Source organism: Poecilia mexicana, unplaced genomic scaffold, assembly GCF_051168715.1.
Source record: "Poecilia mexicana isolate PSO_F unplaced genomic scaffold, ASM5116871v1 scaffold_10, whole genome shotgun sequence".
NCBI lineage: Eukaryota > Metazoa > Chordata > Actinopteri > Cyprinodontiformes > Poeciliidae > Poecilia > Poecilia mexicana.
Genome location: NW_028263379.1, coordinates 25,673,175 through 25,687,660, shown reverse-complemented (window position 1 = coordinate 25,687,660; position 14,486 = coordinate 25,673,175). Strand labels below are relative to the sequence as shown.

At 39.5% G+C, this 14,486-nt stretch overlaps 1 protein-coding gene across 1 annotated transcript; it reads left to right on the top strand.

Moving 5' to 3' along the window:
• The first annotated feature begins 4,885 nt into the window (after positions 1 to 4,885).
• il12ba (interleukin 12Ba) lies at positions 4,886 to 8,252 on the top strand. Its single transcript, XM_014972426.2, has 8 exons — positions 4,886 to 5,010; positions 5,344 to 5,431; positions 6,145 to 6,432; positions 6,706 to 6,811; positions 6,958 to 7,199; positions 7,317 to 7,489; positions 7,612 to 7,733; positions 8,055 to 8,252. The coding sequence occupies exons 1-8, from the start codon at positions 4,927 to 4,929 to the stop codon at positions 8,098 to 8,100; spliced, it is 1,149 nt and encodes a 382-aa protein (XP_014827912.2). The 5' UTR covers positions 4,886 to 4,926; the 3' UTR covers positions 8,101 to 8,252.
• Positions 8,253 to 14,486: the final 6,234 nt, after the last annotated feature.

Sequence of the window (14,486 nt, the reverse complement as noted above, 5' to 3'; positions counted from 1 at the left end):
CATGTCTACCGTGTCTGCTGCAGGGCTCCACATGGCTTGCACAATTAGCTGTCGATCCCTGCAGCTCCTCCAGAATTGCTACGGGTACTTTCTGATAAAACACTTGTCTTGTCTACTGGTTTGGCTTAGTTGGACAGCCATGTCTATGAAAAGTTTTGAATTGTGCCATACTCACATGGTCAGATTGAACAGAGGTCGATCAGATGCCCAAAACCTTTGGATACTGTTCTATAAACTCTCTGCTAAACTCCTCCCCGGCTTTATTTCTGCCCTGCCTGGAGTATTCACACAACAACTGTATTTATACTGACATTCAATTACTCACAGGTGAACTCTACCGATAAACGAAGGAATATTCAGGGTCTTGCCATGCTTTTCATTCAGACACTGGGAAAGAGTGGAGCATAATGACGGCAAAAGGTCTGTAAACCACAAAGTCAACACTGAGAACACAGTGCTAGGAAACAAAGAACAGTTTTATTCCATAAAGTCAAACTAACCACTAAAGTTAGATATCATGAAACTGAGAACAAATGTTTTTTTCCCCCGGACGTCAGCTGCCAGCTTTTTATGATGACAAACACTGTGATTATTTTATGATGGCTTTATGGGGAAGAAGGGTGCTGCGGTGTGTGCATGCGTGTGTGTGTAGGTGTGTGTGTGTGTGTGTGTGGGGGGGCGTGTGTGTGCGCGCGCGCGCGCGTATTAGTGTAGTTCTGCATGTTGAATTTTGGCAATGATTGCTTTGCCCATTTACTTTCGCTTTGATTTTTTTTTTTTCTTTTTCGTGGACTTGCCCGGTTTTCCTTTTCTACCTGTAACAGTTTCATTTCAATACTCCGTACCTGTTTGTCCAAATTTTAGTTTTTCCTGTTTCCTCAAAATTCAGGTATTACTGTGGTGGAGTCTTCAAAGGAAACTCCATTGAAAGTTTTGTGTCAAAAATATTTAGCAATATGTATTTCTAATGTGGGTAAAAGCTGTACTGTAGAAAAAAAAAAAAGTATCCGCCTATTGTCTGTTTTACAAGCTAATCTTTACGTTGTCAGAGAAAGTGCATCTTCTTGACAGTTTTCATTTTTAGTTCTTCAATGACAAAACTATTCGCCTGTTTTGTGTCCCTGAATTAAATTTATCTCTTGCATCCTTTCCATTTTGTGATGTCATAACCTTTTCCAGTGATTTTTTGTTACCAGATGCATCATTGCGCGAGAATTTCCTGAGACTATTTATAGTTTGACAGACAGCTGGATTGTAATGTGTCTGGATGAGGTTATCGTTATGCAAGTCCTGTAACAGTACTGTTAAATGCACTTCTGAATATAAATTATGATTCAAAATGGATTTTTGTGCATTTATAGGATACAACTTGTCATGAAGCTTTGTCATCAGAAAGTTGGGCGAAAGAGGATCTGACTCAAAATACAATGAAACGCCAAATTTCTCTGGCTAACCACAGAGATGAGAAACCATTTCTATTTGTTGTTTGTTATTGTTAAACAGGAAAAACAGAAAATGCCGCTGTTGTTTTGTTGGTGTTCCAGCCTTGAAAACCTGATTATAACAATCGCCATTTACGTGCATTAATACAGCAACAATTCTGTAGACAATTAGCATTATTATGGCGACTGCATGAAAGAAGAGCAGAAAACAAACAGGCCAAATAAACAGCTCTGAGTTCATTCAGAAGTGGACAACATGACATCAATGGCATACCTAATAAAAATGGAGGTGTAACAATACATCCAGCTCATGAAAAAAACAACAAAAAAAAAACTAAATTGGACTCAGAAGAATGAAACAGAAGACTCTGGACCCCTGTTTCCTCTCCCCAACCCTTATTTTATTTTATTTTTTTATATAAACTTTATCAGTCACAAACTGTAATCAGTGTTGAGTAATCCAGTTAATGTCCAAATAAGGCAGTTTTTATCCCCGTCTCTTTCCACGCCAGTCATGGTGCAAAGAAATATTTAGTATTTTTGTGTTTTCACACATAGAATAGATCAGTGGTCTTCAAATCCTGACCTCGAGGAACGGAGCCTTACATCTAATGCATGGATTAGGTTTTCAGGGTTATTCTTTGACAGAAAATTTAATTTTTTTTTATATTTTTCAAATGATAAAAAAAAACAGATTTAGTAAAATAGTTAACATGACTATTTTACTAAGTCATGTTACACCCAAATTTTGTGCTTTGTCTCTAAATTTTCGAAGCATCTTGATTTAGTCTTCCGAAGCCAACTCCTGATAAACACTTACAGAACAGCATTTATAAGTGATGAGATGGTAAATGGGAGATCGTGCACTGATCGGGTGTGATTGTTTTCAAGCTTCCAGAGAGGCTAAATAATCAAAAAGAGCACGGGAATAACTGCAAACACAGATGTACCATGGTTTCTGTTGGGTTATTAACAGAACATTCCTTTTACTTATACTTAAGTATTTGTACTTGGGGAAACAAGTAAACATCGTCAGTTCAAGTTGCATACCTTCCTTGGGCTGCCTTTCGGTTGAACACATTTGGATTTCTGCTTGCAGCTCGAGGCAGAAGAGCTGACGCTTTTCCCACCAGGCTATGTTCTACTGGCTCACAAACTTTGTCGTGTGAAAGAATTCGGCGTTACAAGAACATGAACCGTGACGATAAATACAAATGTTTAACTTAAATGTTTTGCTCAAGACAATGTGACAGTTCAGCATTATTCTTATTCCCCCCATCGATAACTTCCCTGTACTTACTGGTAAGAAAGAAAACCCCTACGGCATAATGCTGCGTTTTCTTTAAAAGCTTCTTTTTTTTTTCTTTTTTCTTTTTTTTTTTTGACTAAGCATTCATAAAACCCAGCTTTGTTCAAGATGCAGTTTCAGAAAAGGGTATCCGTTCTGTAATGCGTAACTTTGCAGCCCCTTCAGCTTTCTTATTATCATGGCATAAACATGCAGGAGATGCTCCTGAGGAAGTTTTTTGTGACGGGGTTAACCATCTTCTACATGTTGTTGTCTGTTAGTTTATCTGCAGATTAGAGGAAGTGGTTAGATAAGCCCATCAGGAAGTTCAGCTCTGTCCGAGGATAACCCCTTTGACCACTGTTAGACAATGTCTCCCACCTCATGCATGAATGTGTTGCAAAACCAGAATGCTTCTTCAATAACATAGGTACTTACTCACAGCACCCTGATGAGCTTTCTCACCGTCACTGCTTCCAAACAAACTCGACAAGTGTTTATATTCCTGCTGCTATTTCCACAATTTTTCTCATTTTAAATGACATTGCTGTTTGCACAGTTTTTTCCCCCTTTTTTATGCAGTCATCTACATGCGCATTTCATATATTTAATTTAATTTTTTTTTTTTTTTTTTTTTTTTATTGACATGACACCGGCTCTATTTCCTGGCGGAAGTAGAGCAAACTGACGACAAAACAGACGGTGTTGTAATGGCGGAGGAAGTGGAGGTCAATCTTTTTAATTGTCGTTCCAATTCACACTCCATTCCAGCAGATGGCGGTAGCGCGCATCGAAATGTTGTTTACCAAGCGGGATAAAAAAGAAGAAAAAAACCAATACGTTACCCAAGATATTTTTTGAGTTATTTTTGCCTCATAACACTGAGGCAAATACGACGGACAAGAAAGTTATCCAACGAGTCCCACATAAGGAAAGGTTCTTTGCGGGAAACAACAAATAAAGTCCAAGTCTTCCGCAGCCGGAGGGAGAATGAGTGGCACAGAGTCTCATTGGATATGAGTGTGAAAGCTGTGCTGGACCCATTTTGCACATGGAAAACTGATGAGTAATGACCGTGCTTGTGAAAATATGCCTTCAGGAAAATGCTTAAAAAAAAAACATTAACATGAAAAGGGGCTTAAATGTAAATACCGTAGTTGCTGCAGCACATGTTTTCATGCTGCCATAGAGCTACAATTGGAATTTACACACATAAAATCAAGCATCTACCTTCACTGATGGTTGAGTGGACAGTTAAAGGGTTAATTAAGTTTGTCATCAATAATACTGATTGTTTAAATAATGAAACAGAAATAACTTTTATAAAATTAAACTGTGACCAGCGGACGGCACATGTTCATCTGCACCTGGGTAACTGGTAGTAAACATCCCATTGTTTTTGTCATACCTACATTTATTGAGTCAAGTCAAAGATTAAAGAGGCAAAAAAAGCTGTAATCATAGATCTTAATTCAGTAACTTTGTTTGGTAGAACCTAACCTTCAAAGTCCATTTTTCCTAATCTCTTACAGTATTTTATATCTGGAGGCACACCTGCATTGTAGATTATCATTTCAAGGCAAACTCGTAAGTACAGTAAATAAAGTCAGCGATTTAATCATTCTTTTAACATTAATTGATTGAATGTGCCGTAAAATGTCCTACTTGTGACATGTTATGAGGAGAACATTTGAGCAATCCAAAAAGACTGGAATTTTTTTTTTTGTACCTATAACCTCACAGATGTAGTACACCCTTAGTAGTTTCGCTGCTTTAATTTGGGTCAAGGCGTTTTGGATTTCCTGTGAGAAAAAAAAAACCCTGGGCATATCTGGGACTATTTGAATAGCCTCATAAATTTCAGAAGACAGATAGGATAGCTGTCTTCAGCATACTTGCACCAGGTTGGCTGTGAACTAAACAGATGGCTCTTTAACAAAATGAAAATGGAAGGAAAAATAAACATCCTTGCAACCTGACAGTAAACAAGGAGGGACTGCACCAAGTGGCGTTGCTGTCATCCATCGGGTCACATGGAAACTGGAGGGTACAAAAACCCGAGAATACCGCTCTTTAAAGAGTCACCCGGTGAAACGATTTAGTGGAAGTGAGTAATAAAATCATCGATCATTTTCCTCCCAATCCAGAAGCATAGAAAGTGAAGTTGGACTTTTTCTATTCCTGGCAAAAAGGGAAATGAAAGAAGTCCATAAAGTGAGAGAACCGTATAAAACTGAGAGGAAGGCAGGAGAGCCATCAAACCTGAGGCTTGAAAATAAGGTAAGCAGACTTCAGGCTGTCTTGTAATAATAGTCTTGTGTAGAATAAAAAATGTAATTATGAATTACTGCTACATGCAAGAATTATGCGTAACGTATCGATCTGGATTTGTATTGTTTTAAGAAATATATAAAAAGTAAGAAACAGTCGCTGTGATTTCAGTTAAAACTAAATTTCAGTTCATTGACTTCAATTCTTGTACTTCTAAATCTTGGCATCAGTTTTACGGAAGGTACATTGTATACTATGAATTTTTTTTGATTCGGTAATAGCTTTTTTTTTTTTATTCATGTTGTCTTTGTATGCTTTTTATTCTTCCTTTTTGTGATTCAGATGAAGCTGTTTGTTGTCAGCATCCTGTGTGCATTTCTTCTGGTCAGCAGCCAAAATCCAACAAATCACTGGACTCTCCAGCCAAACGGTATAGTTCATATTTAGAAAAATATATGAATTCTTTATTGTAAACACAATTTTCTAGAAATGCAATTATATAACATAGCAATAACGGTTTTGACAACTGACTCTCTTGTCTCTTTAAAATCTATCATTTAGATAATTATTTATAGAGGACAGAGAGGATGTCGCAAGGCATGTGTGAAAACAGTTTGTAACTTAAATAAATGTAGTAATCATATTAGAGTTGTTTGTTTTTCTAACAGTTTATTAGCGTCTTATATTAGGGATTAGTGACTGTAGAGCAGCTGAATTTAGATTCTTATTTTAAATTTGAGACTTTGAAAGCAATGCAACAATTTTCAGTATGTTACATTGCCTGTGGGTGGAAAGTTCAAAAGGATTAAAAACAACACATTAACCGTACTCCATTTGTCCTTTAGTTTGCTTTTAGTCTTAATCTCTCTTACCTTCAACTGCAGCTATTTCACAACATGCAAAAAATATTTATTTTTCTGACATTAACATGTTCCTGAAAATAGATAACTTTGAGTGTGGCAGCACTTGCGTATGAGATCAGATTATATATTTTTTTCTTTTTTAGTTTCTTACAACCTGGTTGATAATTTGGGGTGATCAAGCTCAAACCCCTTCAATTCCTTCCAAGTACGATTTTGTTTTTTTAAGTCTATCGCTCACGTCTTTCTTTTTCTGAATATGTGTGGGATTGCCGCCTCGTAGTTCTGGTGCTGGAAGTTGATGGCAAGCCGGGACAACAGCCGATCAGTTGCCTGGAGATGCCAGAGAACGCTGTGACGAGCGACAACCACAACCAGGATATTATTTGGAAGAAGAATGGAGTAGAGGAGGCGCAGAGAGGAAACTGGTACCTGGTGCGGTTAGTGGAAAGCTTGGGAGGGGGCAACTACACGTGCCACAGCCCGGATGGAACGCTCCTAAATTACACCGAGGTCCTGATCCAGCAAAACGAAGCCAAGAGACGGAGGATTCTTGTCAAAAACCAGCAACGTACTGTCCTGCTCAGTTCTATCCCTAAACCAGTGGTCTCAAATTGCATCCCTTGAGGGTCGGTGTCCTGCAACTTTTAGATGTGTCTCTTGTCCTACACACTTCAGTTAAATGGCTAAACTACCTCACTAGCAATGCAGTCAAGTCCTTTAGAGCTCTAACAAGCTAATATTGAAGTAGAGAGACAAAAGTTGGAGGACACTGACCCTTGAAGACTGGAGTTTGAGACCACTGCCCTAAACCATCTCCTGTCATCTTTTTTTGTTTCATTAGAGGATTATTTGAAGTGTTCCACTCAGAACTACAACGGGGAGTTTCATTGTTCTTGGACATGGGACAGCAAACGTGTTGGCAAAGCTGCATTTATCAAAGCTCAACGGTAAGCTCTCGTCACTGCAGGTGTGGTTCTTGTCTTTGGCTCTCGGATTTGACACTCTGCCTACCGTGGGACAGTGGCATCTTCTATTCAATAGCTGTTCTTGATGTTCTCTGCGTGGTCTGAACAAACTCACTTGCCCATTTCAGCATGTCCGATGGCCAGAACAGCCACTGCTCTGTGGAGCCCAGTCGCCACCAGTGGATGTGCTCGTCAGCTCAGAGCAACTTCAGCTGCTCTGTGGACGACAGCGGCTCTGGTATTTCCTGCCTGGACTGGCAGCACTGCCCGTACGCCGAGGAGAGACGGCAGGTCCAGGTCACTGTCTTTGTCAGGACCCATCAGTTTCTGCTGGAGAGCTACTCTAAGCAGTTTTACTTGTCGGAAATAGGTGAGACGTTTTGTCATTTTGCCTTGCTTATGGATGCGATTTCTAATCTCTATGGTTTGTTTTCTTGCGTGCTCTGAATTCATATTGTCTTCGTTTGTGCGTCTGCCCCTGGGTCAGTGAAACCGGACAAGGTGAGGATTAGCAAGGTCAACAAAACCTTGGTAGAGTGGAGTTACCCGAGCTCGTGGAACACGCCGTACTCCTACTTCCCTCTGACGTTCCAGATCTCACAGTTCAGCCGACAGTGCAGAAAGTGTGAAAACCCATGCACAGAGCTGAAGCATTCGAAGGTAGAAATAATTCCTACAATGGATGAGTTAGAGCAGAGTAAAAAAAATAAATAAATAAAATAATGGATCAAATGATAAGAGAAACAATACATATCATCTATTATTTCGTGTGCATTTTCTAGGCCTCCATATTGTCTTCCTCTGACGTCTGCCAGTTTAAAGTGAAGCAAAAGATTAAGGTCGTGTGTGTCCGAGCGAAAGATGCTCTCTGTGACTCAGAGTGGAGCGAATGGACCCACATCAGGTTAGTGCCTCTCAGTGGTGACTTATGAGTGTCATATTCATCCCCCTCCCCACCTCCTGTGAAACTGAGACGTTCTGACATCACCGTTTCTCCACATGTCACACTATTTCTCTTCCTCCCAGTAAAACTGTGCACATCTTCATATTAGCTGTAGTTCTCTGCAAAAACTGCTGCGGGTTGGCTTACTTCCGCTTTTTGTACCTGGGTACCTGCCAACACGTGTCCCTTTGTGGTTTTCACCCTGTTGTTTTTAGTTTCTGCAGAAACTTTGCTGCGCTGAAGTCGAGGTCGAGTGAGTAATTCATTGCGTCTCTGTTACAGATTGAAAAGGGATGAGGGAAACAGAAAGAGGAAAGGGCAGCAATGAGCGACACGACTTGAGGAAAGAGGATCCTAGTGGACATCTCACAGTGCTCGTCCCGCTTTTAACTTATTAGATAGTGCATTGTTTGTGAGCTGTAAGTTATTAACATATGATTTAATAAAACAAGGTGGCCAAGTTGCTGGATTTTATTCCAATTGCATGACTTCACTGCTTTATATGTGTTGTATTTCTTTCGATGTTGCAGTTGTTATAATCCAGCTTCCAGGAATAACTATTTTATTTAACTGAATTTTATTTTTTGTTTTTTTTTTATTGCACAATTCTTACATTTTAGAGGCAGCTAGACCGTTTTCTGTTTGGACAATTGGTGCACGTGACGTCAGCTGCTCTGGGTTTTACACCTTTTCACAAACCAAATAAGTCACAGCCACTTTTTTTAATTTTTTTTTATTGAAACTCCACTCCCTTTTTTATGACAAACTAAAAGGAAAAAAAAAAAACAATCAGTGCACTTTGAACTGTATTTGTTGAACATTTACCAGCATCAGGTATCTCCAGCTTCATATATCACTTTCTACAAATGGCACCACATCACGTTTATGAGAAATGCCGTTTGTTCTGCCGGTTCTGTCATAAAAAAAAAAAAAATAAAAAAAAAAGAGCTTTGACGGAAACTGCAAATAGGGCAGTGACATAACAGAGCAGACATCACACTCCCTCCATCAATAGTAACGTAATATGAAAACTGAGCTCAGACGTGGTTCCTCAAATATCCCGTGAGAGGAAGCTCTCACACTATAACACAATAGTAGCTTTGATGATCTAACTGCGGCACTTTGGCCTTTAAAGAAATGAAAGCAACTCGTGGATCCAAAACGTTTCAGCGTCCCGTCGCTGCCGACAACATTTTCAGTAACACCCTTTGTGTGACCTCAAATCTCTGATTCGTTTTTGATGCTTTTATCAGAGGTCACCAGTGACGGGACTGTTTAGGCCAGAGTCCATCGAATCGGTGCATTGTTAACCAAGTGTGGGAGCTGTTACCAAGACAACCTAGTTATCGCGACTCTTTGCAGGCGTCAATCACGAGTGACTTTTCCCTTAGCAAACAGAGTTTTGTCAAGATACATTAGCGGATGTCAGGTTTCTTTTTTTTTTCCCTAAAATTCCACGATACATCTAGAAGTCTCTGTGCATATTTAAATCATTTTCTGTTTATTCAGTATGAGTGTACGTAGCGGCGTATATATGGTGGTATTCCAGGTCCACCTGCCCTCGTCGTTTGTGTCCCTGGCAAGACGCTTCACCCACCTGGGCTGGCGGTGTTGTTCACATGTAGATGGAGCTAAATGCAGGGAGGCCCTGGAAAAACAAGAAAAAAGAAAAAGATATAGACAAACACAAGAAAAAAAAAGTCCAAACCAAAATCCAAGAGAGAGTATTTGTGGGAGGACTTGAAGTTGCAGTATAGAGACATGATCCATCTAATTTAACGGAGCTTGAATTATTTTGTCAAGAAGAACCAAAGTTTCAGACAGTAGATGCGCTCGCTGGTAAAGACCGTGTGTGTTGTTGTTTTTTTTAAGATGTTTTTCGGCTCTCATGGCATTTAGTTTTTAACAGCTGCAGCGAAAAGTAGCTCTACAAAGTACTGACCCAAGACAGCTGCGTAAAAGTGCCTCAATTTTCTGATTTTATCTTGGTGTCGTTTCTGTCACATAACATCCCGATAAAACACATGGAAGTGCTTGACCTGGGTTGGTCTTCATGATGCTTAAAGTAAACCACCGACCAGCCGGACAAGGAGATGCTGAAGAGTCACAGCAGGAGAAGGAAGCTGGAACTGCTGGAGGACGTCTGAGACGTCACTGGTCTTCAGGCTGGAGTTGAGATTTTATTGTTAGTGGAAGATTTAAAGAAATTTCCTCTGCTTGCTGTAATCCTGGATATGTTGTCCAAACAGACCATCTCCACACACTTTAACTGACAGATCAGGGTGTGTTTTTTTTTAATTTATTTATATTGTTCTCCTTCTGAGTTTCCCACGTATTATCATTTCAGTTCTTCAAACATAGGGAAAAATCTACATTTATTCATGGCAGCAACAACATTTCCTTTCCACATTTCTAGTTTTCCAACTACATTGATATTACATAGTTTAAACCTTAGTTACAGAAATCATTATGATAGCTCGTATTTTCTCTTACAAAACAGAAAAGTGCTTCAATTTGAATCTTTCATTTTACACACATCATAAGTTTGAAGAAGTGGAGCTAATTTGTGATTTTTAAGCCTCCTTCCTAAGTACAAGGGGACTTTTTGTTATGGATGAACACAGAAGGACATCACACCAATATGTGTGTGTTTTGTTGTTCTGGAATCAAATCACATCTAGACGATGAGAAATTCCTAATCAGGCTGTCACATTGATTGCGACCTGCACCGACTTTCCGCCTCACATGGAAGGAAAGCCCAAACAGACAACCTCACACCTGCAATGCTCTTTTTTTTTCTTTTTTTTTTGAATGACTCTGTGGGTCAGGAGGTTGTGGTGAACGCACTCCTCACTTCCCCATCTATAAACAGAAAGGCCTTGTGATCTAAACCCTTCGAGGCCAGATGACAAGAAGAGGAGCTAATTCTGACCCCTCTTGGCCTTTTCACTCTTAACGGCTCACCCTTGACATATTATTTGGGAAATATCCCTGCCTTTATTTCTCCAGTTTTCTTATATATATATATATATGTACATATGTAGAAACATCTTGTTCAAAATGGAGTTGTTGCTGAAGTCGGGCAATATACTTTTGAAAGCGCTCCCCAAGTAATTGGATTTTTGTCTCAGTTATTTTTCTAAATTTAAAGCTAAAAACAGGATCATGTTAAGATGTGTGCTCATATTCAGGAAAATTTGGCAGAATGCATGTGTTATTTTCTCAATACAGTCACTGAAAATGTTGCTTAAATTGTATTTAATCGCACGGCAAAAACACTGTGAATGGTTTTTATTCCACAACGTAACAACAAAAGTCACGTGATTTCTCTGACGGCTGTCGCCGTCTGACGTCGCTTAAGTGATAAACATCAAACGGAGCTGTGAAAATGTACATACAGCACTTTTGGGGAGAAAAAAAAGTCCATGATGTTTTTTTGTTTGTTTGTTTGTTTGTTTGTTTTTAAAGAGACAAAATGTGAAAAGTTCCAGGCGAAAAGAGACAGAGAGACAGCTGCATGGATAAAAACCTGATTAATCTCTTTAATTAAAAGGTTTAGTGTTTAGTGCAGCATGGAGAAGATTTCACCCAAACTAAAAATATTAAACTGATTTTTTTTTTCTTTTTCTCTTGCTATTTAAACAGAATATATATATTTTTTTGTGTGGTTTTTGACATGAAACGGCTTAATTGTGGCTCAGTAATATTGTGTTGAATATAAATAAGTCAGTAGTACACCAAATAAGATGGTTAGACTGTCTCAAAAACATTTGTATGATATTCAGGCTCAAGCTTGATGTAACCGATGTTCGTAAAAGCCTGACAAAACAGGCTTTTACGAACAGGAATTCATGCTTCGTTTTAAATATAGAGAAGATGAGGTCAGGGTGAGCGCCAAGTTTCACAAACGGTGCCCTTTCAATCCCTTTGACAGAAACTAGTGTTTTAGTCACTATGAAAACTAATTCACGATGAACAGCCCTTCTGTCCCTGCGATCAAGAAAAGCCAAGCGTTTACGCTCAGGCACAGAAAGCCGACTCAAAAAGAAGACGGGGATTCATTCGTAGCGCAAATAACAAAATCAAGTCAGCTCGAAATTTTCTGGTAAATTCCTTTGATACTCAAAGTCGGGCCTCTTCCTTATAATTGAACATTTCTGAATTTTTAAATTGATCCACAATATATATACTTTGTCTTACAAAATCCTTAAAAAACAAAACAACAACAAGAAAAAAAAAAAACACATAATGTTTTATGTTTTTCTGACATAGCTTGAAGAACCACTGATTCCATTTCAGATTTAGAAACAGAATTATTCCAGAAAATCCTGATTAGTGCCTTCATGTCTTTGGCAAACATTATGCTGGCTTTGGTGTTTTTCAGAGAGCCAAGGTTTCTCTCCCATCAAAGTTAAACTTCTGCACTTTCACATCGAAACCGCCTGTTATAGGACCTGAGATAACATTTTAGGGTTTTTAGCTTACTGTGTTTTGCTTTCAATGTCTGCATAGGAAGCCAGACATTGGGATCTTCTCTGTTTTGAAAATCCTGCAGTTTTGCACTCCCCCCCCCCCCCATATGTCTGAATGTCTGATTTTAATTATTTTGGATCTATTTAAATCTAGTAAAAAGCTACTGCAGTCTTCTTTCTGAAGACCTTAGACAGCTCTTTTTTCAATCTTATCATGATGTTCGCTCTCAATTTAACAGTCGGCAGCACACCAGACTAAATCTCTAACGTTTAATTAAGGCAAACCTAAATCAAAATGTTGTTTTCGTCATGTGTACCTGATGTGTTGAGCTTATTGTGTAATTTTAGCCACATTAAAGGGAAAGATATGTGCAGTTGTCCTAATTTCTTCACCTGTTATTTCATCAGATTAGGCTGATGTCTTGATTAAAGTGTTTTTTTTTGTTTTTTTTTTTTTTTTGGTCAAGTGGTTGATTCATATGTGTAAAGTTCTGCCTTTAGCTTTGTAGTGTTTTATTTTCTGGGTTACAGGTTGACTTCTGGAGCATCAGCACCTTGAAACTGATGTTTGTGAGCAAACAGCCTAGCTTGCTGCCAACAGGACCAGTTCTCTTTTCATTCTGTAATAAACCCACATGAACCCAAACTGACCTTATGAGCTGGTCATAACAGCTGCTTGGCCCAGAAGCCTCACTCTGCACAGGTGGGCGCTATCTGCACGTCTTTAATCGATTATGCTTTTTTTTTTTTTTTTTTTTTTTTTTTTAAAGTTAATAAAGCGAGTTGTTGTAATGCCTTTTTCGCCCACGAGGTGACAGCATCGCATCGGTTACGGGTGAGTTAGCGCGCTTGACCTGAAGAAAAGGTTTCAGCGTTGCAAACTTCACTTTGCCTCGGTGAGTTCTGCTTGTAAAGTCACTCGTTTTTCCCCCCTTGCAAATATTTCTTACATTTGTCGTAGATATTTAGGTTCTTTTGAAGCCCTGATTTCTTTCTGCAGTCCTGCAGATTTGTGAATTTTCCACACATCATTTCTATCTAATGTAGTTAAACATAAAAACTTAATATAGTCCACGTATTTTGTGTAACCACTTACGGAGCATATTGTTCGACATAAGGTCTATCCTTGACTGTTTTTTTTTTTCCTTAATCAATTATTATGTTTCGAGGTTTCAATTCGGTCAGAGCGTAATATCAACCAAGCCACTTGATTTACGACATCATCTGGCTGTACAGAAGGAGAAGGGGGGGGCTGAAGCTCGCAAGCCTTTTCTCATAAATTGCTGTAAACACGTTCAGGTTTTAACGCTTTTTAAAAGCCCCCAACACGCATCGCCGTGTTCCCTTTACGCACAGGCGGGTCAGCACATGGTTAAAATGGTGCGCACATATCTGCATGGAGCTAATGATCAGATCTATATTCTGCAAGGCTCGTGTGTGGCTGCCGTGCAGTTAGCGAATCGCTGCATTAACATGGCTGAAACATCGGGCCTGGCTTCTGACATCTCCGCTTTTGGACACCGAGACGGTGATGTTTGGACTAACGGTGTCTGTGTGTGTGTGTGTGTGTGTGTGTGTGCGTGTGTGTGTGTGTGTGTGTGTGTGTGTGTTTGTGTTGATGCTCGGGGATCTAAATATAAAGCCACCCCAGAGGCCCGCAGTGTCCATGTCGACCCAGGCGGACAGATCCTGGCGAAGGCCGGGGCCGCAATCAAACAAATGTGCTGAAGGATGGCTCTGGACTTGTGTAGCATGTGTGTGCGTCGGAAAGAGAGAGTGTGTGTGTGTGTGCGTGTGTGTGTGTGTGTGCGTGCGTGTGTGTGTGTGTGTGTGTGAATGTGCGAGAGAGAGAGACATTTTATCCCCCGTTGCTTTTATTTATCACTATTTATTGTATCGTGTAATGGTAGGGTGCTCACATTTCTCCTCCCGCAGCAGGAGACATAAATAAACAGCTCCAGACTAGACAATGATGGGGTGATTGCTGGGGTTTGGTGTCTAACCTTGACCGTTTATGGCATTTATTGGTCAGACTCCGCAGAGAGTAGAGGCGGTATAGTCTGGAGAGAGGCGCAATATCGCCGCATCACTTGAGTTGCAAACATAATTTTAAAGCGAACCCCACCGAAAAATTGATTTTTATTTCATTTGAACTTTTTCTTAGTCTGTCATCACAAAGCTTGAATGATGTCAGTAGTCTGTCTTTAGATTTTCATCTGATACAGTAGAAACTAATCTTACT